Raw genomic sequence first — 24,797 nt, forward strand, 5'->3', positions numbered from 1 at the left:
CAGGCTTGACATGTAATGGTCCCTAACCAGTCATTAAGTGTCCTTTGCTTTTGTCTGAAATCCTCTCAGGTCACTACAACATGTGAAATCCACCCATTTTTCCTTCCTTTAGCTAGCGTGCTGCCAGGATCAGCCTCTGAGGCCAGGCAGACAGAGTGGAAGTGCTGTTATTTATACTTTGGCAAACAGCCCCGAGGCTTTTTATTGAGAGTTTGCACTCGTTCACTGTGACTCGTGGTCACATATAATATTTTTCGTTCTCGTTTTTTGCTGTACTGAAGATTAAATTGTGACCCAGCTTTGAATTTCGTGTGAGAGAGAATCAATGTTGTCATCTATCACGAAGAAATCAAAGAGTCTTACGGAGTCAAACTCAGACGGGAAGAAAAACAGCAGCTTTAGAAGGAAACAAACGCTCATTTGTTTGCAAATGATCAGAGTGGAGATATTAAAGTGGCAGCAGCTTTCTGGTGTCCGGCCAGCCCCCACGTGACAACCTGTCACCTGCTCTGTATGTAAACAACAACACAGAAACAAGATGGCCCCTCCGGCGGCGACGAGACTGTGCTGCATAGAAGGCTTGATCCTTCTCAGCTAAGCGTGTCGTACGCAGTTTTTGATCATATGTTCTGATGTTCACGTCGCACTCATCGGTTTATTTTGTACAGTAGATTTGTCCAATTACATTAGGTTGCTTAACTAAATGGTTATTTATAGAGATAGGCTGCACCGCACTCGTCAAGTCTCCTTTCAGCGCTCACACAGCGCGACTTCTCTAAATTTAGTTTTATTCATCTTACCTCAGCTGTAGCTCGTCACAGCAAACATGACAGCTAGAGAAAGTTAATATTATCTCCCAAGTGATGCTTTTGTTTTTGAAGCTTTCCTGGCACAAAAAGCCACGTTCGGCTTTCCACCGCGCCCGTCGTCACTCTGCCATCTGTCCTCTCGGCTGCTCTCGCAGGGTTAGAAACCTTTGATTAATGAAGGGAATTTAGAGAGAGAAAATGAAAGTAATAAGAAAGAGAGGGAGTGGGGGAAGGTGGAGGGAGAGGGTGCGTAAACGGGGAACGATTGTCAGGCCGAATCATTTCAAACACACACACGCTGTGAGAAAATAGCATAAACATACAGAAAGATGCTGAAAATGAAGCAAAGTCTGCACAGTTTGGAGGCTAATTCCAAATTCTAGCTGTAAACCAGAACCAGCCTTTCACAATGTTCACCAGGGAAGACACGTGTCCGATTTCACTGTGGAGAGCAGATATTTTGGAGTGGAAACATTTCCGTGTGTGGGTATGAAGGAGATGGTGCCAGTGGTTTTAGTATTTTGTATCTTCAAGCGTATCATTTTCACCCGACCATTAGCCGGGCCTTTCAGTGTCGCTGTGCTGTAAACCATCCATAAGCTCCTAAAGCTTTTATGTCTTTCAGAATAAAAGCACGTGTAGAGATCTTTCCTCTGCGTCGGTGAAGCATAAAGCCGGTAGATGGATCTGCTCGGGTCAGCGTGAACACGCCCTACACGCTGCACATTGCACAGCATTGTGTGTGCTCAGGTGAGCGCACAAGTGTGCAAACATGACCCGGTGTGGCGCGTGGAGACGGTGTTCACGGGAGGATCGGTGGGGTGGTATTGAGTGGGGGGGTTAGTTGTGTAATAAATGAGGCTGCAGTGCAGCTGATGAGGGTTGTTGGTGCAGATTAGCATCTGCAGGGCTTTTACAGAAACATTAAGCAGCCTGGTCTGTATCAAAGTCGTATTTGAATGCATTTATAGCGTGTACACGCACTGCCACTGCATCATCGCTGCATGCAGTCACTGGGTGAGGGGCCATCTATGCTGCCCTGCATCTGGTCCTGATTTAGCTTCTTACTAGCTTTTCTTTCACCACACAGACGTTCAGACTGCTGTGCATGTTGTACCAGGACACACAGGAGCTTCTTAGTCTGAACAGCGTCACTTCCTGGTTCTAACAAAAACATTGTGTGTTTTACAGTAAATGATATTTTTCTGTTGTGCTAATTAAAATAACCCCATTATGTGCTGTGATAGCGCTCATCTGCAGTGCATGAAAAGGCTCATAAATGCATTGTGAGCAAACACAGTATCAGTGTTATTGATCTTTCTGGGCCTGTCAGCAGGTCAGAAATGCAGCTTCTACTGCAGGCAAACAAACACGACAGTGTGCGACTGACTGCAGCTTTCTGACGCTCCGACACAAAGAAATACAAAAGTCCAGCTTCTCCAGTTTATCCACATGAAACAAAATATCATTATTTTTAAATCTGTCATAAAAAGGGAATTCTTTCTATGTCCACATGCTTTGGACAGATAAGGAAGCGAGCTGTTGTTTGCTATGTTTATGATCTTATTCCCAGTTGAATACGTCACGCCGGATGGTTTCGCAGACTGGAATTCAGAGTTTCAGGATGGAGACTGTGTCAGCGACATTCCCAGTGCCAAACAACTGTGACTGAAGCAGCAATGAAAGGCCTCCATACTGATGATGGTGTAACAGTCTGACGGTGTGCGTGCTGCAGCGTCGCTAACACAGCAGACATCCTGCCGCCGCCCTCTGCTGTCTGGGATTCCTTCAAACATGGTGTAAAAAGAACTTCTGCTGTGGTTTTTTCCAGAGCCTTCACATCCCACCGCCCTGATGTTTATTGCGTCGTAAAACAGGAGAGGTTGTGCTTCTAATTCAAAACAGGACTGTTGCTCCTCCTCTGGAACCACCTAATCTGATGCTTCCTTGTTTTCCTCCTTCCAGCTTTACTGCCAACATCACCCCACGAGCATCCATCCCTGTCATGTTTTGCTTGTCAGATGTCAAATCTCCACAGCCCTCCAAGCAGCCAGAACCTCATCTGCAGCAACCACATGGCAGTTAATGTGGCGGCGTGTGCCCCGTGTGGTGGCGTGTGCCCCGTGTGGCGGCGTGTGCCCCGTGTGGCGGCGTGTGCCCCGTGTGGCGGCGTGTGCCCCGTGTGGCGGCGCACAATGAACCCAAAAAGCCACCCTGAGAGGCTGGCTGTGAGCACAAAGACACTCCCGAGCGTTCATTCGCTGCTTTTCACTCATTTTCAGTCTTGTCCATGTTTTGATACTTGAGTTACTTACATGTAGTAACTAATCAATGAATCATTGATACATTTTATAAAAAGCTCAAAGGATGCACCGTTGTTGTGTCCGCACTTAGCAGACAACTGTAAATGATCTCTTTCAGCAAAAATGCAAAAACATTATTTGTTCCTGTTTCTTTACTTGAATCAATCAAAAATGTCAACGACGGCACAGTTTGACAGGCAGAACGAAGCATGTCTGCTGCCCTAACCCAACAAGGCTGGATGATCCCACTGATGCTGTACAGTGTGTCCTTAAAGAACTGAGGGAATCTGAGCAAGTGGAGGGTAAAAGGCCCTAAAAACTCTCTGCATAAGTCATGTCCTCAAGAAACAGGAACAACCATCTACAGCCAGAAAAGGACCAGATATTGAGGCACCGTGCAGCACCGCGGGGAAAGAGGCTGATGGGCAACAGCTGCATCATCATCATGTGACTTTACAGCAAGGCAATAATCCCAAACACACTGCAAATGCAGTAAAAGCATTTGTGTACAGGAAACATACAATGGAAAGCTGTCAGTCACAGACTGAGCTCAAGGTTACAGAAGCAGTTTGAGCCTGAAGAGAAAGAATGAAGAATAAACGTGTTCCCACCAAATATCGACTTTCAAGCTCATTAAACTGGTTTTATATTCTGAGTCTGCACTTATGTTTGCACGTCTCCATGAGTCAGTGCATCTATTGCACATTTTTATAACAAAATACAAAGAAGTGAAGAGTGGCTGCAGACGTTTGCACAGTACTGTATATGTGTGGTGTGCTTTTCATTCGCGTCTCTTCTTTATGTCCACTCTTCCACAGCAGCTTAGAGTAAACGGCGTCTGCAGTGCTGGCATGTTGCTCTGTCCACCAATAAGCAGAGAGATCTGGACACTCGGCTCGTCTTTACCTTCAGTCTCTCTGATAGCAAATGAAGCTGCAACATCAGCTTCAAGCCACAGTCAGCTGGACGATCACATGTTCACTTCCTGGTAAAGGAGCATCTGCAGCTTTTTTTACATGAGATTTTACGAGCAGCTGTTTGATTGGAGTAGAAAGCGTGGGACTTTAGCCACTGACGTTTCCAGGAAGCCGTTTATGAAATCTGCAGCTCCGCTCAGCAGGAACGCTGCTGCGTTTAACGGGACCTGTAACGAATCAACGTGTTTTATCACAGCGGTGCGCAGCTTAGTAAAAGGACACGACGTGTTATATACTGTTATATAATCTGCCCTGGAGAACACTGTGATTATGTTGGGTTGCTTGTAGTTCTGCATATAGAGAAGGCAGCACTCCGGGTCGTCACCCGAGGTTAAAGCTGTCACAGTCACCACGTCTCTCTTTGGTCTCTTTGTGTACCATGTTGTATTTGGAGCTTCACCTATTCTGGGATGATTCCAGTGCTTGAAGCTACAGTCTGGCTGATGGCTGTCGGCAACTCTTTGCTCTGTTTATTTTAGGATTGTTGTTATCCCTCCCCCACCCCCGACCACCTGAGCCAAGGTGTGTAACTGGGTGTGGGTCCCAATCAGCCAGAGTTTCGGGTGTGTTCATTGTGAAACCTGGCCCCACCTTATCATGTGATTTCCTGAGGTCAGATGGCCCAGGATGTGAGTGGGCGTTAAGGCGTCTGGGAAGGATCTCAAAACTGGATTATAGATGGCAGAGAGTTGGTGTCGTAAGCCCCGCCTCTGTTCAAAGATGGTCGCTCACAGTGGACATAGATGCTTCTTTCACTCCTCTTTCAAACCATCTGTCCTCTCTGTCCAAAATGTGAACATTGGCATCCTCGAAAGAGTGACCTTTGACCTTTAGATGCAGATGGACTGCTGAGTCTTGTCCTGTGGAGGTGGCTCTTCTGTGTTGTGCCATGCGCTTGTGAAGTGGCTGTTTGGTCTCTCCGATGTAGAGGTCTGAGCATTCCTCGCTGCACTGTACAGCAAACACCACATTGTTAAGTTTGTGTTTTGGAGTTTTGTCTTTGTGATGAACCAGCTTGTGTCTGAGCGTGTTGCTGGGTCTGAAATGCACCGGGATGCTTGTAGAAAACTCCTGAGTTTCTCTGATACGCCGGCTACATAGGGGATGATGCGTCTGTCTTCCTGATCCTCCCTCGCTGGTGTCTGATCTTCTTTTCTGTGCCTCTTTGCTGACTTTATAAAAGCCTCATTAGGATAACCGCATGTTTTAAGAGCTTCCTTTGTGAGATGGAAAGAAAATTGATCCTATTTTTAAATCACCAGCATCAGACCTGGTCTCAAAAGGCCTGATATGAAGAGGGAAACACAAAGACTGTCAGCGTCCTGTCAGTGCGGTAAAGGTGGACATTTGCTGCTGTTTCCTTTCCTAAATCTCACTTTGTGCTCTTTGTCACTTTTACAGTAACACAGGAGCTTGTCTGATGCTGTCCTGTACTGGCACATGTGGGCTGCGCGGTTGCAGTGGGAGTGGGTGAATCAGTGACAGGATCTTGGACCTCTCAGGTCAATGATTCAAAGCATTATCTTTGGAGCCGCTGGGATGTTGCTTCACCACTTAAAGCTCCAGCTCTGCTGACACTTGGTCTCTTTGAGTGATGTTGCTTCAGTTATTATCCATCCCTGCGCTCGTCTTATCGTGTCAGCAAGATGCTAATGTGGAGCGTTTTCCTTTTGAGCTCCAAAATGGCTGCAGAAATATTTAGATATCCGTTTGCAAGTAGCATTTCATCTGCAGCCAAGCTGTGTTTCTAAAAGAAACGGCCGCTTGATGCGATTTATCTTTGTGCTGATATCAGTGCAAGCTTTTCAAACGAGGGAAAACATCGGTCCGAGTGAAGGGCTGCAGTAACTTTCACAGCTAACGTGTTTCACATCACCAGATTTCTTTCTAAAAGGCCACATCAACTCTCAGCTGCTCCTCTGCCAACCGCGCCACGGCGGCTCGTTTCCAACAACCATGGATGACGTTTAAATCCAATAATTGAAGCATGAGCGTCGCATGAATCTGCAGATTAATCTGCATTTGCACAGGAAAGCAGAAAACGAGGCGTTACGCTGAACTGTAACATCGAGTGAGGCCTGGTTATTTAATGCCAGTTCATGTTTCCAACCCACGAAAGATTCCTCGTTCGGTAACGATAAGAAGTTTAACAACAGAGGGACAGAGACGACACGTTTGAAACTGATAAGCAAACAAAATGGCAGCTGCACGCGCACACACACACACACACAGACACACACACACACACACAGACACAGACACACACACACACACACACACACAGACACACACACACACACACACACACACAGACACACACACACAGACACACACACACACAGACACACACACACAGACACACACACACAGACACACAGACACACACACACAGACACACACACACACACACACACACACACAGACACACACACACACACACACACAGACACACACACACACAGACACACACACACACACACAGACACACACACACAGACACACACACACACAGACACACACACGCACACACAGACACACACACACACACACACACACAGACACACACACACACACACAGACACACACACACAGACACACACACACACAGACACACACACGCACACACAGACACACACACACACACACACACACAGACACACACACACACACACACACACACACAGACACACACACACACACACAGACACACACAGATCTGTTGTCTTTCTTGTCCTGAGCACAGAGCTCGGTCTCCTCAGGCCGTGGACGTGAAGCGTTACGTCACATGTCTACTGATTCGGTCGCCGACAACACGCCGTCTTTTCATAAAACACTTGATGGGTTGAACACATGTTCAAGCGTTTTATGTTTTTCTGACGTGATGTAAAAGAAGACGGTGGAGGATAAATACGTCAAAGCACAGCCAGAGCTGGGGGAGGGGGGGCAGCTGGTAATCATCGTGTGATTGGACGATGAAATATGCCATTCCATCGGGGAACGGAAATAAGGGCGTCCTCGTACCTTTGCCTATTGTTGCCATGGCGGCTCCATCCTAGTGTTGCTCCACGTGTGCACATGGAAATACGGATGTTCCATTAAACATTCATGGAAGTTGTGCCGTGTGGCAGGAAGTGGATAAATCCAGGTATTACTGTTCCACTGATCAGTGTGGTGCGCTCGGCCTACTGCCAGTGACGGCCACGCATCAGTCAGTCGCGCCATCACAGCAGCTTTTCTAGCGCCAGAACTCAACCCCGTCATCAGCACGTATGTATGGGTTTGTGTTTATCATGCTACAGCCTGCTCGTATGATTGTAATAACTCAAAGCGAACGTTTTCCCCTTTGAGCTCTCCATTTCCTGTTTCTTATCACCTTCTTCAGGTCAAAGGTCATACTGCTTACCATTTCGTGCCATAAATGTCAGCATCCTTGTAATATGTGATGACAAGGCAACAGAAACTCTTGGCCAAAGGTCACGTGGCTGTATGCAGGGACACAGCAGACGGAGACAGATGTGGCAGCTGATGGTTGTCGACTCAGTCCCTGCATTTGTTTGTGAATGAAACAAGGTTTTTACGGCGATGTTGGTGTGCATGGGGAAGTATGGGCTTTGATTACATTCATCATGTCTTCAATATGTGCTGCATATGTTTGCAAAGACCGTGTGTGCTGTAACAATCCTGGGACAGTCTAACAGGAGGATCATATCGTATTATATCAGAGGACAGGTCTGCATTCCTCTGTTACTCCTGCAGCACGCTGCGTAAGGATGCTTCACTGCAAAACAATATTATTTCATGCACTAACTGGGACACATGGTCCATGCACACTAGAAGACCTGCTGTAGACACGTCCCTGATTTATCAGCTCAGAAATTTACCGTCCTCACTAAACTCCTGACAGGCAGTGTGCGAGTAATTAAGTATTTCTCAGATGGGCTGGACAACATTTAATCAGATGGGACTCACCAGACAAACGTGTGTCCTCTGAGAGGAAACATTTCACGGCTCCTGGTTAAAGGTCATCACGGGTCACCGGTTTATGGGACCCATCTGAAGCCATTCAGTAAATGTACAAATACACATTATAGCACCACATCCAGTAGATCCAGCCAGACAAACAGATGTTTGTAAGTTAGCTCTAAATAAATATGCTTCATGTGCAGAATAATTCAGTTCAATCTTATTTATATACAAAATCATAACAACGGTGACCTTAAGGTGCTTTATATTGTAATGTCGACCCTACAATAACACACACAGAGAAAACCCCATCAGTCACATGACCCCCTATGAGCAGCACTTGGCGACAGTGGGAAGGAAAAACTCCTTTTTAACAGGAAGAAACCTGTGGTTGAACCAGGCTCAGGGAGGGGCGGGGCCATCTGCTGGCTTGGCGTGAGGGGAGGATCCCTGTTAATCAGTGCAAATACACATCAATAAAATATTACCACAATGTCACTGGCTGAAACAACTGCATCACACACTTGTTGTGTGGTCTGAACTGTAACTGCAGACCTTATTGTTTGTTCAGCATTAAAAATTCTGCAAGAGCCACAAACACCACAAAGACGAGAGGTCGAGTCCAGGTACGAGTGGAGGTGAGGTCTCACAGCGAGAGCAGACATGCTCGGCTGCGGCTCCTGTGCACGTTCACTGACCAGCATAAATGCAAAAAGGCTGCGCAGGTGGAAATAACCGGACTGTAAATACCAGAGAAGCTGTGCAGTGTAAAAAAGAGCTTATAGGTGTCAGGAACAGGTAGCAGGAGCTTCCTGGGCAGTAGATGCATTTACTGGATAATAGAATAAGTACATCAACATGTCGTCCTCCATTAAGTTTCTGCATCAAGCCTGCGTTCACTCAGTTACTGACTTTAATTCAGCTGCGATGAACCTGCCCACAGAATAACTGATTCCATATAAACAATTGTTAATGCGCAACATGAGCTCCGTCGGTGTTTCCCATCGCTCCCTGAGAAGATGGGAGCAAAGACGCCGCACGTGAGGCGCGTGATTGAGACGTAAAGTAAAAGGTCAGCGCGGCCTGCTCAAACTTCATTGCCTGACTTTAGTTATGTAGCGAGGCAGCCAGGCGATGGCGGCCTTTCTTCCCCCGACAAGTGCTTTTGAATCTGACTCGATTCAGACACGAAGCCCTGCGCTGACTGCTTTATGTAACCCAACACGGCCGTCGCTGACATGCAGGAGAGCGAGAAGAAAGGAAAAAGCACATCGGACACGTGTGTTGGCATTCAGCTGTGGTGCTTATGACACGTATATGATCTCTATCTGCCGCCCAGCGAGGCTTTAATGATTCAGAGCGTGGCATGCTGGGTAATATTGTCTTGGCAGTGAAAAAAAAGTGTCTTCATATCTCACATCCACGCTGCAAGACCAGCAGATGTTGTTGTGAATGCCTCTGGACGCACGAGTGGGAGAGGCAGACGATGAGGGTACGGCGAGACCTCCGAGCAGACCGTTCGCTCCGTCACCAGGATGAAACGTCCAGGTGGGCGAACGCGTCAGTCTGAGGCACCGACCTTCACTGCTGACTCCATTCGCCGTCACCTGAACGTGTCTGGATCTGAGCTCTGCGGCCGTGCTGAATATTTTATCAGTTAAATTGATCCTGTTATGATGCTTGCATTAAGCTGGTAGATGTTGTTGTTTATATGGACAGTGCCCTGAACAACGCTCTATATGTAAGACAAAGACCCCATAATAAAACAGCGGGAAGGGAAAACTCGCCTCCCACGGCCTCCCTGAGCCTGAGTGGGTGGATGGAAACGTCATCTATGGCACAACCATCAGTGACATCATGTGAGTGGCGAATGTGTAATATTTACTCTTCTTTTAGGTCGTTTGGCCAAATCAAAATAACGTGTCTGACTGGTTAACTGCTGAATGCTTTACTGTGTTTTCCTGGGCAGAGGACACACTCGGGTTTATTGTTGAGATGACTACCTGCTGATGCAGGAAACAGAAAACAGTCAGAGGAAACAACTCAGTGAACCCGAGGTCCATAAAACCAGCACGATGAGCTGGTTCCTCGCTCATCCTCAGCGGGTCCGGCCCTTCTGTCAGGTTTCATTCAGCCGATGTTAGTGCACTGAGGCTTTCTTCACACGTGGTCTTGTCTGTCCCTCAGGATGTGCGTGGATTCATTCTTCGTGACTTTGCCTTTGGGTCATAAAGGCCGACACCACAGTCGAGTTTCTGCTGAGCCAGAGTTACATGTAACTGCCTCGACTGGTCCTGTAGACATGTCCGCTGATAATCTCTCTCATGCTCATCTTTCATGCAAGCTTCTGGTAATTTTGCATCTGGATGCGTCCAGCTGTTTAGCCAGTGATACTAGCCTGTGGTGACCCGCAGAGGATTGCAGCTACAGGGGCACGCGCTGTTTATTTCTCAGGCTGATCCTCTGAAAGTCCAGGAAGCCGGGATTCCTCTGCCCGTTCACTCCCCAACAAACAGACGATACTGCTGCATCCTCACAGTCCTCAGTTACACCGCCTGCAACAGCAAACAGAGGCCTGTGGAGGCAGCAGCTCCCACCTCCGGGTTTTTCTCTTGTTTACCTGACTTTCATGAACGTGCTCTCGTTACACTCAGGCCATTTGCTGCGTGCCATGCGCCTCTTGTTGCCTCTCTGGAACGCTCTTCACTTTTATTTGTGTGACTGCCGTTTTCTGGCGTAACAGTGAGGTGGGAGGTATTTGTCGCCTCCTTTGAGGCCCATCGTGATGCCCGTCGATGTGCATACTTGAGATTGAAAAATAAAGAGGACGTTTGCATGAACTAGTATTGAATTCAGTTCTTAGAAGCTCGATCTGATGCTGCAGTCGTGTTTCTCTGACGTCAGCCCGTTCCAGCTCATTAATTACTTTTCATATTTTGTTATATGTGTGTGTTCATGTATGTGGACTACACTACACACTACACAAACGCACACGGGGCATTCTTGCAGGCTGCGAGCGAGCAGCAGGTGTGTTTGTCATGAATCTGAAGGTAACATCACGTGTCCTCGTTTTCAGTTTGGCTCAGTAGTGCAGCTGAGATAGAGGCAAAAACATCACCAACACGGCAGGGACGATGTTAAGCTCAGAAAGTTGAGAATAATGATTTTAAAGCACGTCGAAAGATCGAGAAGGGAAAATATTCGCGGGGAGCTGTCAGCTGGTTTCATCTTGTTGTGCTCTTCTTTACATAAATAAAGACGTTTTCATCATAAACGGACGCAGAGAAAGGTCTGAGGTCAGGGGGAAAGGGATCACGCCACAGTGATGCTGTGAGTTTGAATCCTGCACAAGCTCACGAGTACGTTAGTTGACTCTGCAGTGGTCGCACACCAAATTATCCACGTTCTCCATCGTCCCGAGTCCGTTGATGCGACAGTCGACTGAGCCGTGTGCTGCACGCTGAATGCTTTGTGTTTTGCCTCTCTTCCAGCCTTCCCCGGACTCCCACTAGGATCTTCTCTTCCCTGTCGGAGACCTTCTCCACCCCCGACATCCAGCAGACATGGCAGATGATGCGGACATGCGCAATGAGCTGTCAGACATGCAGCAACGCGCTGACCAGCTGGCTGATGAGGTGAGAACACCGGACTTGCTGCATCACAGGCGTTTGCCTCGTGATGGCAGGTGCACGCTTACTGACTCGCTGAGGAGTCGCGTGGTGGTTGGAGACGCCGAGCACCTTTGTTTTATCACAACTTCAAACATACTGAAACTATGCAGCACAGTAAGAGGGTGCACTAATGAGCACATTATAGAGTGTGTGTGAATGTGTGTGTGTGTGTGTGTGTGTGCGTGTGTGTGTGTGTGTGCGTGTGTGTGTGTGTGCGTGTGTGCGTGTGTGTGTGTGTGTGCGTGTGTGTGTGTGTGTGCGTGTGTGCGTGTGTGTGTGTGTGTGTGTGTGAGTGAATGTGTGTGTGTGTGTGTGTGTGTGTGTGTGTGTGTGTGTGTGTGTGTGCGTGTGTGTGTGTGTGTGCGTGTGTGTGTGTGTGTGTGTGTGAATGTGTGTGTGTGTGTGTGTGTGCGTGTGTGTGTGTGTGTGCGTGTGTGTGTGTGTGTGCGTGTGTGCGTGTGTGTGTGTGTGTGTGTGTGAGTGAATGTGTGTGTGTGTGTGTGTGTGTGTGTGTGTGTGTGTGTGTGTGTGTGTGTGTGTGTGTGTGTGTGTGTGTGTGCGTGTTTCGCAGTTAGAGAGAGGGCAAGAGAGTGAGAAAGTCTCCATCATGGCCCACAGCTGATCAGCCCTCCAGCTTCACATATGACTCACTGTGGCACAGCTGAGCAGAATATTAAATACAAACACACACACAGACACACACACACACAGACACACACACACGCAGGAACGCAGGGCAAACACAAAATGGCGGCGCTGGAATAACAGTTTTGTGGCTTCTGTGAGCTTCAGCCTCCACAGCGATTCCAACAGATGGAAGCAAACGAGCGAGCTGATGCAGACGGATCAGAGACAGAATACAAAAAGGCAGAATCAGAAGAAGGAAAAAGAACGTGAGCCACGTGAAAAATGGCTGCTCGGTGTCAGATTTGTTTGTCTAACCGACACCCCCCACCCCTCAACCCCTACCGGCGCAGACGATGCGCTTGCAGCGAGCGCAGCGAGGCGGAGCTGCTGCCCCTGTGCAGCCTCACGCTCCTTAGAGAATGGGAGCCCCTGTTACACATCAGCCAGGAGCTAATAACAGACGTCACACAGCGATGAGGATTCTGCCTGCTGCTAATAACAAAGCTGAGTTATTTTGATCAATCAATGCTAACTTAGTAAAACAGACACAAATGCCCATCACGTGCTATAAGTGCTGCATTTCAGGACCTTCCAGGTCTTATCTTACATGTTCCCACAGCTCTGCAAGCTGTCGTGCCCCCCCCTCCCTCCCACTTCTGTTTAGCACCTGGGGATCTGTCGGCCCGAGAGCTGCCACCAGTGCCCTTCGAGGCCTTCCCTAAACCACAGCTCAATTCATGATTAAGCCATTTATCTACTAAGAAACACTGGCTAACTTAAAATGAGGGCCCAGCGAGTGAAATGATTATATGAAAGACAGAATGCTGTCTGACGCTGCCCCTCATTTCTTGATATTTTATTTCCAAGGAGTTTAAAAACTATCTGCAGCAGATGAACCTTAGAAACAGGAAATAATCCAGGAAAGACGCGACAGAGGACCTGAGAGATGCTTTTGGGTCTTCTGGTGATTTATCCACTGTTTCCCACAGAAATCGTCTCAGCTGAGGGGCGGCTGTTCTGCCACATCACACAAGAACTGGACTGAAAATCTGTGGCAGCAGCTACGATGGAGTGATGACATTTTAGCTCAAATTATCGTCAGTGTGTATAAGGTCAGGAAAAGGTACAACACTAAAACGTAGAGGCTCCGTGTCTTTTTGGGGCTGTAGTGTTGCAGGTCTGTAAAGTGTCCGATTAACATCAGCTTCGTTTTTCACTTAATTTTTAGCCTGGAAATCCGAAGCACACTGCCGAAGCAGTGAAAGCAAACATTAAAACAAGTGTGGGCTCATCTTCACTGTAGCCGGGTCCCAATTTCCCAGACAAATATAAAGAAACGAGAGGGGCGGCTCTAGACTTTTGTGCCGTACTCTAAACTTAGAATAAGTCACCATTTCCATGTGTTACAGTCAGAGCTATGCAGTCCTGCGTGCACACAGTCCATCTCTGCGAGTTCATGTTGAGTTCACGTCGATAATCGTTCAGGGATTGATCCTGTTTGCGGCTGCTGATTGTTCTGATCGGCTCCATTTAGTTTCACACACACTCGCTTATGTTCAGTCGAACGAATGCGCACAACCACATTGAGTTGTTGTGTAAATAAGATTTAACAGGAACACAACAGTCAACAGAACCTGTTGTGTCCACCTGCAGCATGGCTGTGAGAGGGTGCAGAGCAGAGCAGTTACCACGACAGCAGATATGACAAAGCCTGGAAAAGCATGGAAGGTGGTGGTGGGTTGCAAAGAGGCTTGCAGATGTGCAGCAGCTGTGGGCAGACTTTTTAGACTTTTGCATTAATGGAAAATCAAAGGCTGATGGCAGTGAGAGCAGCTGACCTGCCAGTCCTGCAGGTAAGCTTGGCTTCATGGCCGGTCTGGTGCGATGCTCAGGTTATTGGCCATCACATGAAAAACTGCACATAACATGAAAACCAAAACTTTCCAAGCTTCTTGAATCTGAATTGTTTCTTTTATTTGTCCGCAGTCACTGGAGAGCACTCGCCGTATGCTGCAGCTGGTCGAAGAGGTAAGAAAAGTCCTCTAAATGTTGGTGTATGAGTTTGATTTATAGCCAACAATAATGTTTAAAAATGTGTGTCAACAACAAACGAAAATAAATGATACTGAATCGCGTCTCGCGGTGTTACGTGTGCAGGACGAGCTGCTGTTTTGCAGCACAGATCATTTCCTGTGCCGACACTCGGATATAAGCAGGGCAGAGGAGACTTCAGGGTTAGTCGTGTGAATATTACAACGATGTCGTTTTGCTCCTGTGTTGCAATGTTGTTACTGTTACTAAAACCTTCATTTTCAGTAATCTGGGAAGGGAGGAGTGTATGCAAAGTGCAAACACACAAGCTCATAGGATAAACGTCCTTTTCTAATAACTGCGCCTCTGTCAGAGATCCTTTACATTTTACAAACTTAAAGGTTTTAACCTGACGACACCAGCGGCACCAGGATTACATGCAAGCATGTCACTGTACCAACACTGAAACTCTCAGAGGAGCAGAGATGAATCAGTAGTAGAAGAGCGAGGACAGTAGGAAGCTCATTGTTGTGTGAGGATCTCTAAAGCTGTTAGAATAGCTCAGATTTATGGAGCGAGACTCAGATACCTGAAAGTCCAAACTCAGCGTTCAGCTGTCATACACTCAGCAAGTGTTCACGTTCATCAGCGCTGCCAGGAAGGACACAATCAGACTTTACATGAGAGGGAAACATGGCGCTCTAGCAGATCTATTCTGAACCGTTAGTGGTCGGTTTGCCCCCAAACAGCCAGTCAAAAGACAGAAGTAAGTCTACTGTTTGTGCCTTGGATTGGTGTTTGTTCAGTCATCTGTGGGACAGGCTCTGACCTGGTCAGCGCTCTCTCGTCAGATTGTGCTGGTGATCAGCAGAAGCGTTACCAAGACGGCCTCCAAATGGCAGGAAACTGTGGATAAAAGCGAGACTGTCAGTTAGGCTTGGTGGCATTTTCTGTAACGTTACGTGATGTATACGTAGTTAATTTTAGCTGTATCCACAGAAACAGTCGTCATATGAAAATACTGAACATGTTTGTTTGTTTGTTTGTTTTAAAGCTTTAAGAAGAGGAAGTGGAAACAATTCCTTCTTAGTCATTTAGACACGACACGATTGCTGTGCACAGAAAAATGCAGCACGTTTTTAATAAATCCAGTAAACTGTCCAACACAAAGCCACACGTACATGTCAGCACGTCCCTGTCACGTTCATGCTTTGCCCAACGGTTGTGGAGCGTGTGCCCAGCTTTGGCGGACCATGAGGCAACTGAGTAATGGCGTGAATAGCACATAACGTGAAGATCAGTGACATCAGGGATGATAATACTGCAATGTAATGAGACTGCAACAAGCAGACGCAGATGGAAGAAAGGAGGGCGGGTGAGGCATGGAGAGACAAGGAGTGAGAGCATCTGGGGGGGTGAGTGGCTAACAAGCTACCCGCTGCAGCTCTCAAGGTCATATTGATCATCAGTCGACATTTCTCACCATCAGCTCCACCCTACAAATGTACTGCAGGCAGGGAGGGACCGAAGGAGGGCTGAACAGAGCGACGGCTTCTTTATGCACGTGATCAGAGAGATGGAGGATGGGGAGGATGCAGCACAAACAGCTGACATAGATAACATTCAGCGGCTCTCGTGATGTCACTCGCGACTCTGTGTTTATCGGTTTTCCCCACAAACTGAATGTCCAGGACGACAGTAAGAAGATCTGTTCAGTCTGAAAAATACAAAATTAGTTGTTTCTAACAATGAGGCTGACTTTCACTCGATTCCGGAGCTTTAGCGGCGTGCTCTTAGCGGCGTGCTCTTAGCGGCGTGCTCTTAGCAGCGTGCTCTTAGCGTAGCGTGCTCGTTGCTGTGAGGCCATTTGAAAAAGCCGGGATTATTAGATAGGGAACATTTCATGTCATCACAGGTACAAAAGCAAACATAAACTGTAAACCTGGGACAATGATCTGTCATCAACAGTCCGTCAGTGGAGGTGTAGGATAATACTCTCCTGCACCGCCAGGTTAGATGGAGAAAGCTGCACCATCCTCAGGCCTGTCTGGGATTATGGTTGATTATTGTTGGGTTTCCCCAGGGACACATTTCAGATACTTTGGGATTTCTCATGCAGAGGCTCCTTATTGCTCCCCTCTCGCCTCCCAAGCATCCGTGTGGCTCTCTTCCCAAACTGCTGAGGAGGAGGGGTGGCTGTTTGTCATGGCGAGCACGTGTGGTACACAGCGACACACCGTGATCGTATTTATGCCGATCAGGCTGAGCCAGCTGCCAAATCTTAGTGCTGCATTTTAAAGAAGCACACAGTTGTATGTTAGCTAACGCTGCTGCATCTTCTCAGACTCCTTTGCCAGCCCCGCCATCAGTGACGAGAAGCATTACTGTGAATGCTATTGCAGGCTCAGCTGCTCCAGTCAGGAGCAGAAAACTCGCATTGTACCACGATTTTAAGAAGAACGCTCGTCCGCTGTCGATGCTAGCATCATTAATCTCCTTCAGTTTGATTCCACGTTTAACAGACAGATGTCTTTGCATCTTCGGATCAATATCATCAGCACAGAGGTAATAGGAAGGAAAATATTCAATTTGTTTGTTCAGGAAAACAAGAAGATGAAGCAATGATCCCGATGATCAAGCTCAATGTGCATTTGTTCTGTTGCTTTACAGAAAGCACAGCAGCAGATGTGTTATTCTCTCTCTGCTGTTTAAATTAAAGCCTTAGGCCAGCAGTTACTAATACACTGTGCCAGCACCAGCTGGTTTTTTGAAACAAAAGGTAGAAAGAGAGCGCAGTGACAAAATTGCATGTAACAGGTGATGACTCAGAGATTTTAGCCACTCACCCTTTCTCAAGATGCAAAAATACAGAGAATATTTAAATCAAGTGTGCGATTAACACTTCCAACACACAATTTAAAGCTAATCGCACCGATATAAAAAACAGCAGGTCTGTGATTTTTTTTGAGTTGCTGATATGAGTAAATTATACCCTTAGACTTCTAAATCACATTCATTTGTGCTCAAGCTGTTATTGCCCCGACTAGCTGAAGACTGGGCAGGTGTGTCAGGTGTCATAAATAAGGTCCTTAAACTATCTGTGAAGGAACTGTCCCAAAGCATGCATGTATGGTGCTTAATGCATGTAAAGTTAAATGAGGAATGGTTCATACTTTCATATAATACAGATTTGTAACCTTTATTTAATGAGGAGTTCACTCTTGTGGTGACCAGGTAAAGGTGACGTCTCTTAAAAAATGGTTGTAAGGCTAAAAAGTCACATAAAAAATATAAAAGAAAAGCACAAAACACAGCTGGATGAAGGTGGTAGATGTTTTAGTTTAGATTTGCAGGGAATTAATTGCAAAAATGTACCTTTAAAAGTGTGTGTGTGTGTCGCTCTCCTGCTGTAATAAAAACGTAATTTGGCGAAGGCGAGCAGAGCGCTCGTGTTAGCTGCAGGTGTAATTGTGCTCTGCCAGCGTGTTTAACCATGTTAGGAGAATTTAACTTCAAAGGATGCAAAGAAAGGAGCAGCGCAGAGTTTCTCAGCTTCACTGCTTCCTGAGCTCCTGCAGCCGCTCACCACTGTTTTCCTGTGATTGTCTTCCTTTTCCACCTCCTGTCTCCGGGGAATAGAGCAAAGATGCCGGCATCAGGACTTTGGTTATGCTGGACGAGCAGGGAGGTAAGTGTGCATGAGGGGCGATGGCGCAGGGTCACAACATATAGATGCGACCAGAATCGGCACAGTGATAATATGATTGCATTCAAATACAAGCAGCGCTACACTCCAGTCCTCACCTCGTAGACTTAGAATTAAACGACGCGTTTCATTTGCAGTTGCTTGGTTTTACTTGAGTATTTCCAAACTAATTCGTTTTGTCCTTAAAGGAATCGGTTTTGAGTTGTTTGATTTGTTGCATGTTTTCTTTGGTGAAGGTTCAACATGGTTTCCTTCTTTCTTTCAGCTTCTTTTAACATTTGTTTTCTTTGGCTAACATTTTTCTTTTTACTTTGCCTAACTGCTTTCACTTTGCCAGCAGCGTTTTATGGTTTTTCTGAGCTGAGGACGACGGTTAAAGGAATTGTCACGAGTGCCAAAACCATAACAGATCCTGTCAGGAAGATTTAACGGCAGCAACCGCAGGAATGAAACCTTACAGCTCAACAACTCATTGTCAGGAACCGGCCGACGGCCTTGTCCCTGTGGGTGCTGCCGGCAGTGTAACCTCCGGGCTGGTCTCAGATCTGTTTACAAGAAATAAATACATTTAAAAAACACCCATATGACCTATTATACTGCTTTATATCACAATAAAGGCAAACAGGTCTGAGGACAGCTAACCTGGCCGTTCCAGCCCACTAACAGTCCAAACGATCGATTTAGCTGGTAATGACAAAATATTCAAGCCCTTGTCTATCAGGCCACCTACAGATTTGTACAATCCCTGATTAGATGCAATAAATGAGAACGTCGGCTCACAGTAACCTTAAAAGATATCATTTCTAATGTGAAGTGAATGATATTTGGACTCTTGAGCGCCCTCAGTTTTCTGTTTCTGGGAAAGCTCGTAAACCAGAGCAGCCCAGTAAGAGGCCTGACTGCACCAGCATCACTCGGGGAGAGGAAAGCTCTCCCTCCTCCAACTCTCCATTTAGCCTTGCTGCCCCGAGAACTGCAGGATCGTTTGCAACAGCTGACTGGACGCAGGAGCCCGAGCTGACCTATGACCCCAGATTTGCACCTCTGCAGCACTTGGTGCTGAAGTCAACATTCATAGGCTGATGTGCTTTACCTCTGATGCAAATCATTTCAATTTGAACTTGAAGCCATCGCTGATCTTTATTTTGTATCATTCTTCAATGATCACCACACACTCAGTGACCCACTTCTCTATAATACCACTAACACAATGTGACGTCCTTTATGACCATCAATGACTGTAAACCAGGGATTTTACAAATTTGGGGAAAAGAATCTGTAAAGTCGTTTCTCAGTCCACTCCATATTTAACCGTGCCTCACCCTTCACTCACCCAGCAGCCGTCCACCACACCAGCACGACGACGGCCCCGATGCTCACTGACCAGACAGACCTGAGTCCTTTCAGTTACACTGAATCATTTTAAAGCCACACACACAGTTTTCAGTTGACCCTCGTAACGGCAGCAAAAGGTGTGCTGTTCATGCTCACAGCTTCATCTACAGCTCATAAGGGCCACATGCTGCAGCTGTCACTAACATGCAAATAATCCAGTAGCTGAAAAATGTTTAAATTCTCTCAAGTTTTACACGTTAAATCAGAGAAAGGAAAACTGGGCAGCTTCCCGGCAGCTTACAACCAAAGGAAGAGAAAATCCATTCAGCACTGAAAAGGTCTTCAGCTGTAACGACCATCCGCACGTTTTCCTACGGAAATATTTCAGTAGAATTTTACAGCCTGTGACTGTCACCAAATAAATGTGATTTCAATGTATTTTATTTGAAATGACAATTTAGTTACAATTACCTATAATACTCAAAGAATAAGGAGGCAATACATCAGATTTCTGCAGAAAACAAAGAAATAATAACACTAAGTAAATTTAAGTATGGAGAAAGTCGTTTTGCGTTGCTCATAATTTAAGGTTTTTATAGGAAAGGAGACAAAAACGATTCTGTAAAGTTAAATTCTGCATAAGTCATTTTAGGTTCTGTGTGATGTCCTGATAATTTGGGTGGAAACATTTTCTTTGTAAAGTAGTTGTCAGTCAGTTTGGGATGTGGATTTTTTATGGAGCGGTTCCACCTTAACTTACTACGTTAAAGCAAAGGAAACATGTTTTTTCTCTTCACTAATTTTCTAAGTTGTGTTTGTGATTTTGAAAAAGAAAGTTAGACTTGGCTTCATCGTTATCAGGTCACATAGGCCTCCAGATTTTGGTTGTATTTACCTTTTTGTAGTTTGGTAACGGTGAACAGTCCTGAGCACACGTCTGATGGAAAAATAAAAAGACAGACGAATAACAGAACAAACATCATGCACATCAACAGAAAAGGCTAAAAAGATGAATCTACTCCATAATACAGCCAAAGTATTGCTCCCACAGAGTTACCCTGAGATGCACAAAGTCACTTTACAATATTTACAACTTTTATAAATATATCATAAAAATATTTAAATAAATATCATTACATTTAATTTCAAATAATAAACATTGAAAATCTGTTTAGTTACATCCTTGGTCGTGGGCTGTATTATAGCGTTACCAGGATGTCTCCCACTAAGCCTTCATGGCCGTCTGCAACTGGTACTGGAAGTGATGGGAGCAGCTGGAAACTAAGAAAATGCCGCCTCTAAAGCTGACTGACAACCGTTTCTCCTGCTGCGGGGTATAAACTGGTACTAAAACCTGGGTTTTGTGTGGGAGGACCCGGAGCAGCTCTTTATCCTGAGCTGACAGTCTGCTCGATCGGATTTGAGATTGATCTATTGATTTGAAAAAAAGGAAACGCCGATTTCCCCCAGAAATCTTTGTTTCCCTTTAACATCTTTGCTGAAACATTTACACTTTCAATCAAATGAACCAAGAAAACAAAGAGAGAAGATTTACTTTCATTATTGGATTGTTGGGGACTCTCATGGACCATTTTCTGGTCCCCCAAAAATCTGTCAGTGCACATAATTGTATTTTAGCCACCAAAGCGATGCACTGTACACTCAGATACACACCAGAGTACAAACGCTTCACTTGCTGCTCATCATGACTCATATTTCTGTCAATCAGTCAATGAAATTCATTCCACTACTGTCATCCCTTTGTCCTGACCAGAGCAACTCGATCGTGTCGAAGATGGCATGAACCATATCAACCAAGACATGAAGGAAGCCGAGAAAAATTTAAAAGATTTAGGGAAATGCTGTGGGCTTTTCATATGTCCATGTAACAAGTAGGTACTGATAATGTGCCCCAAAGGTTCTTTACATATGTGGTGGCGTCCAGTTTTTCCTTTTTCTTCTTTTTAAGTTTTTGTTTGACTTTCTTTCGTCATAGTGTCTGAAGTTGTTGTCTTCTCTCCTTTGTCCTCTCTTTCTTTCTCTCCTCTTCTCCTTCTGCTTCGTTCTGTGGGGGATAAATGACTTGTGTTTAATCAGAGCAACTGGAGCGCATCGAGGAGGGAATGGACCAAATCAATAAGGACATGAAGGATGCAGAAAAGAATTTGAACGATCTAGGGAAATTCTGTGGTCTTTGCTCCTGTCCATGTAACAAGTAGGTGCTGCTTGCCTGCCTGCCTGCCTGCCATTTAAAATTAAGTATCTAAGAAATAAAACCGAGGTAGAAGTGACATCACAATGGCCATCAGCCAATAGTCTGCTCTACTCCAGCTCCTAATAAACACTGAGCCTGGCCCACAATGTGGAATGATTAACTTCAAAATCGTCCCTGTTCAGTCGGCCCACTTAAGGTTAAACATTTCCAGTCACAATATGACAATTTTTAAAAAAAACCCAAACATCTAAAACAATAACGTGATTTCCCGTAACAGTACGTGACACTCGTTAGGCCCAGTCATGTTGGTCAGTTAGTACTTTTTATCTTCTTTTATTTAAATATTTGCTGATTCAGTAGCAACTCCCACATGGTTTACTGAAGGGATTTGCTAACAGTCAGCTGAGACTGAAGGAGTCCCCTGGATGAGTGATGAAAACGTCCAACGACCTTCTTTGGGCATAGCAAACATAGTGTCCCAGAATTTATAGCTCCCCAACTGGGAGCATCTCATAGTCCAACGGTCTGAACCATCACTGAACAATTGACCTCAAAAAGCTGCTAAAGTTCTTCCAAAGTTAAAATTGATTCACCACCCAGATTTTTACATACCTTGTACGGTCAAATGAGGCTGATACAAACCTACCGGTGAGACCCAAATTCCATAAAGCCGAGCTTTAAACGTCCAGTCAACTCTCCCCCACCCAGCCAAGGCCATGCTTCATCAATAAGTGCCTCTCTTCTACCAAGTGCCATATTCTCTAAGCTTCCACTTCTCCAAACAGCTCTGTGATGGGAGTCGTCTACATGCAGGTGTAGCCGCTGTAGAAGTCCCACCTGTAGCAGTCGTATCGATTCCTCCTGAAGAGGGTTTTTTCTCATTTTTGATGCATGGTGGTGGGAAGCTGTTGACCTTCCCAATTATAAAACGTACTTAGATTTAAAGAGCAGGGCTGGGGCTCCAGAAGCATCTTGGCACTTAGATCATCCTAATGTATTGACTCCAGATGGAAATGTAGCGATCTTGGTCCCAAAATGCCTTTGGCCAGCCTGGTCCAGGACTGGTTGACACTTCTCCTCATCTGCATGATCTCTACCACCACCACACTGCTCTGACATCCAGTAGATCCTCACCTGTTTGCAGGCAATGAGACCTTTCTGTTTCCCGTTGAACACCCCCTCCCCCACTGCCTTCTATGAGCCACCGAGCACCAATGACATGGAAAGACTGGCGAGCATGACCCTGTGAATGCTCATGCATGCGTGATGATGTAACTCATAAAGCAATGCTACACATGATGATGCTACGATCATGATGTTGATGTTTACACTGAAAATGATACTGATGGTGATCCTGATGAACAGCAATCGTTTTGTGCCAAACTCACATCGGCGCGTGTTCAGAGTTCATTTGTGAGCAGAGCTGTCGTTTCGTAACTTTACGGGTTGGACCAAATTTAAAGACATACAAAGAAAATAAAGTTAACTGAAGTCCCTGCTTGGCAAACGATGGAAAAGAACAAAGAGAAGATAAAAGAGGAATGCTGCACAACAAAACTGTCAGATGCTCAAAGTATGGCAGCGAACACGCTGAAAATAGGAAAGAAATGACAGAATGACACATTCAGAGCAAAGGAGAAAAACAGGAGTGATCTGTGGTGTAGCTTGCAGCTAGAAACTGGGCTAGGACACATGCGCACTGAGATATTTTTAGGAACGTAGTCAGGGTCGATGTATAAAATGGGTGCATCATGCCACAGCACTGTGTGCAGGACCCTTGTTTCTGCTGCAGTTTGTCTGCAGCGCCACCTCTCCTGCAGAGCGCTGTGCTAATTTAGCCTTTATTCCACTCTGGCTGCTAAACACTGATGTTTGCTAAGCTCCCTTTCCTGCAGGGAACTCGCTCACATGTAGGTCAGCCATATCAGATAGTGGCAGCCTGCTGGGACATTGACTCAACCTGCCTGCACAAATAGCAGGATGCTAAAAGAGATACATGTTTTTCAGCACTGCTGCTCACTGTACCTCCTAATCCCTTCAGCGTGTCTCTCAGAATTAGCAGACCCCAGATTTCCCTCTTAAAGGCTTCATATTGTGGCCGTCTGAATGCCACTCAGGAGCTGGTGGTGGATTGCTCGACTTGCAGGTCGCTCAATGAATGAATGAGGCAGAATGACTTTAGTCTTCCCGCGGGTCCTGCAATACTCATACCATCTAATCAGATCATCTCTGCTCAATCAGAGCAGATCTGATTAGAAATGTGCAGTATATCCTTTCTGAGACAGCAGGAAAGTAAATTGCAAATTAAAGTTTTACAGAAGGAGATGAGATTAAAAAAAACGCAGCAGAAAGAAAGAAGAAAACAGATGGAAATATAAAGGACGTAGACAAGGGTAGCGTATGTGTTAATCATATTGGTGTGTGTCAGCAGGGACAGGGCGCTCAGCGAAGCCTTGCCTCAGTCCATTTCTATTAATAAGAGCAGTGTAGGAGGCGGCTGAGCCATTGCCATCCCGATACAGCTAGAATACATCCACACAGCACTCCAAGGTTATAAAAGCTCAGCAACTGTGATACAAGCAAAGAAGTGTCAGGATGCTACTGAATGGGCAGGAAAATGTTGACATATGTACACAGACAGCATCGACAGAGCTCTAACTAAAGAGACAACTGTTACCTTCCACTCCATCTAGCTGCTGTGTGGAGCCAAAACAGATGCTGAATGTGACAGAGTGAGCTTTGATAGGCCGAGCAGCCGAGCTGCGATTGTGTTAGCACAGCTGTACAGACGCAAGCAGATGTGACTTTCGTTGAGAGATAAGCTGAGTCACAACCATTACCCCACTCCCCCGCCTCACCACCTCAACATGACCAGGATTCTGTGACATATAAAGACAGACAGGTGTGGGGGTTGGGGTGGGTGATGCCGATGGTTCAGGAACAGGTAAACGAGGCGCTCTTCTCTGCTGACTCCCTCCAGTTTCTTGTTTTGTTTTGTTCTCCTTCTTCTTGTTTCGCAGTTTGTTCTCCGCATTGATCGTCGTCCCTCCCAACAATGTGACAGTCCTGTACACTCTGTGTTGTGTGTCTGCCACAAGCTCTGTCTCTTCTCTGTTTTCTGTCACACTGTGGGAGTGGGATGTGCTTTACTGTTGCAATA

General features: G+C 46.0%; 1 protein-coding gene across 1 annotated transcript in view; it reads left to right on the forward strand.

Moving 5' to 3' along the window:
• snap25a (synaptosome associated protein 25a) overlaps positions 1–24,797 on the forward strand; it is a 32,990-nt gene that overhangs the window by 3,172 nt on the left and 5,021 nt on the right. Inside the window, exons 2-5 of the mRNA XM_026194318.2 lie at positions 11,544–11,687; positions 14,337–14,378; positions 18,021–18,069; positions 21,520–21,637. Of these exons, the coding sequence (XP_026050103.1) occupies positions 11,616–11,687; positions 14,337–14,378; positions 18,021–18,069; positions 21,520–21,637 (281 nt within the window). The 5' untranslated portion in view covers positions 11,544–11,615. The remainder of the gene's footprint in view (positions 1–11,543; positions 11,688–14,336; positions 14,379–18,020; positions 18,070–21,519; positions 21,638–24,797) is intronic.

The sequence above is a fragment of the Astatotilapia calliptera genome, chromosome 15 (assembly GCF_964374335.1).
Source record: "Astatotilapia calliptera chromosome 15, fAstCal68.1, whole genome shotgun sequence".
Taxonomy (NCBI): domain Eukaryota; kingdom Metazoa; phylum Chordata; class Actinopteri; order Cichliformes; family Cichlidae; genus Astatotilapia; species Astatotilapia calliptera.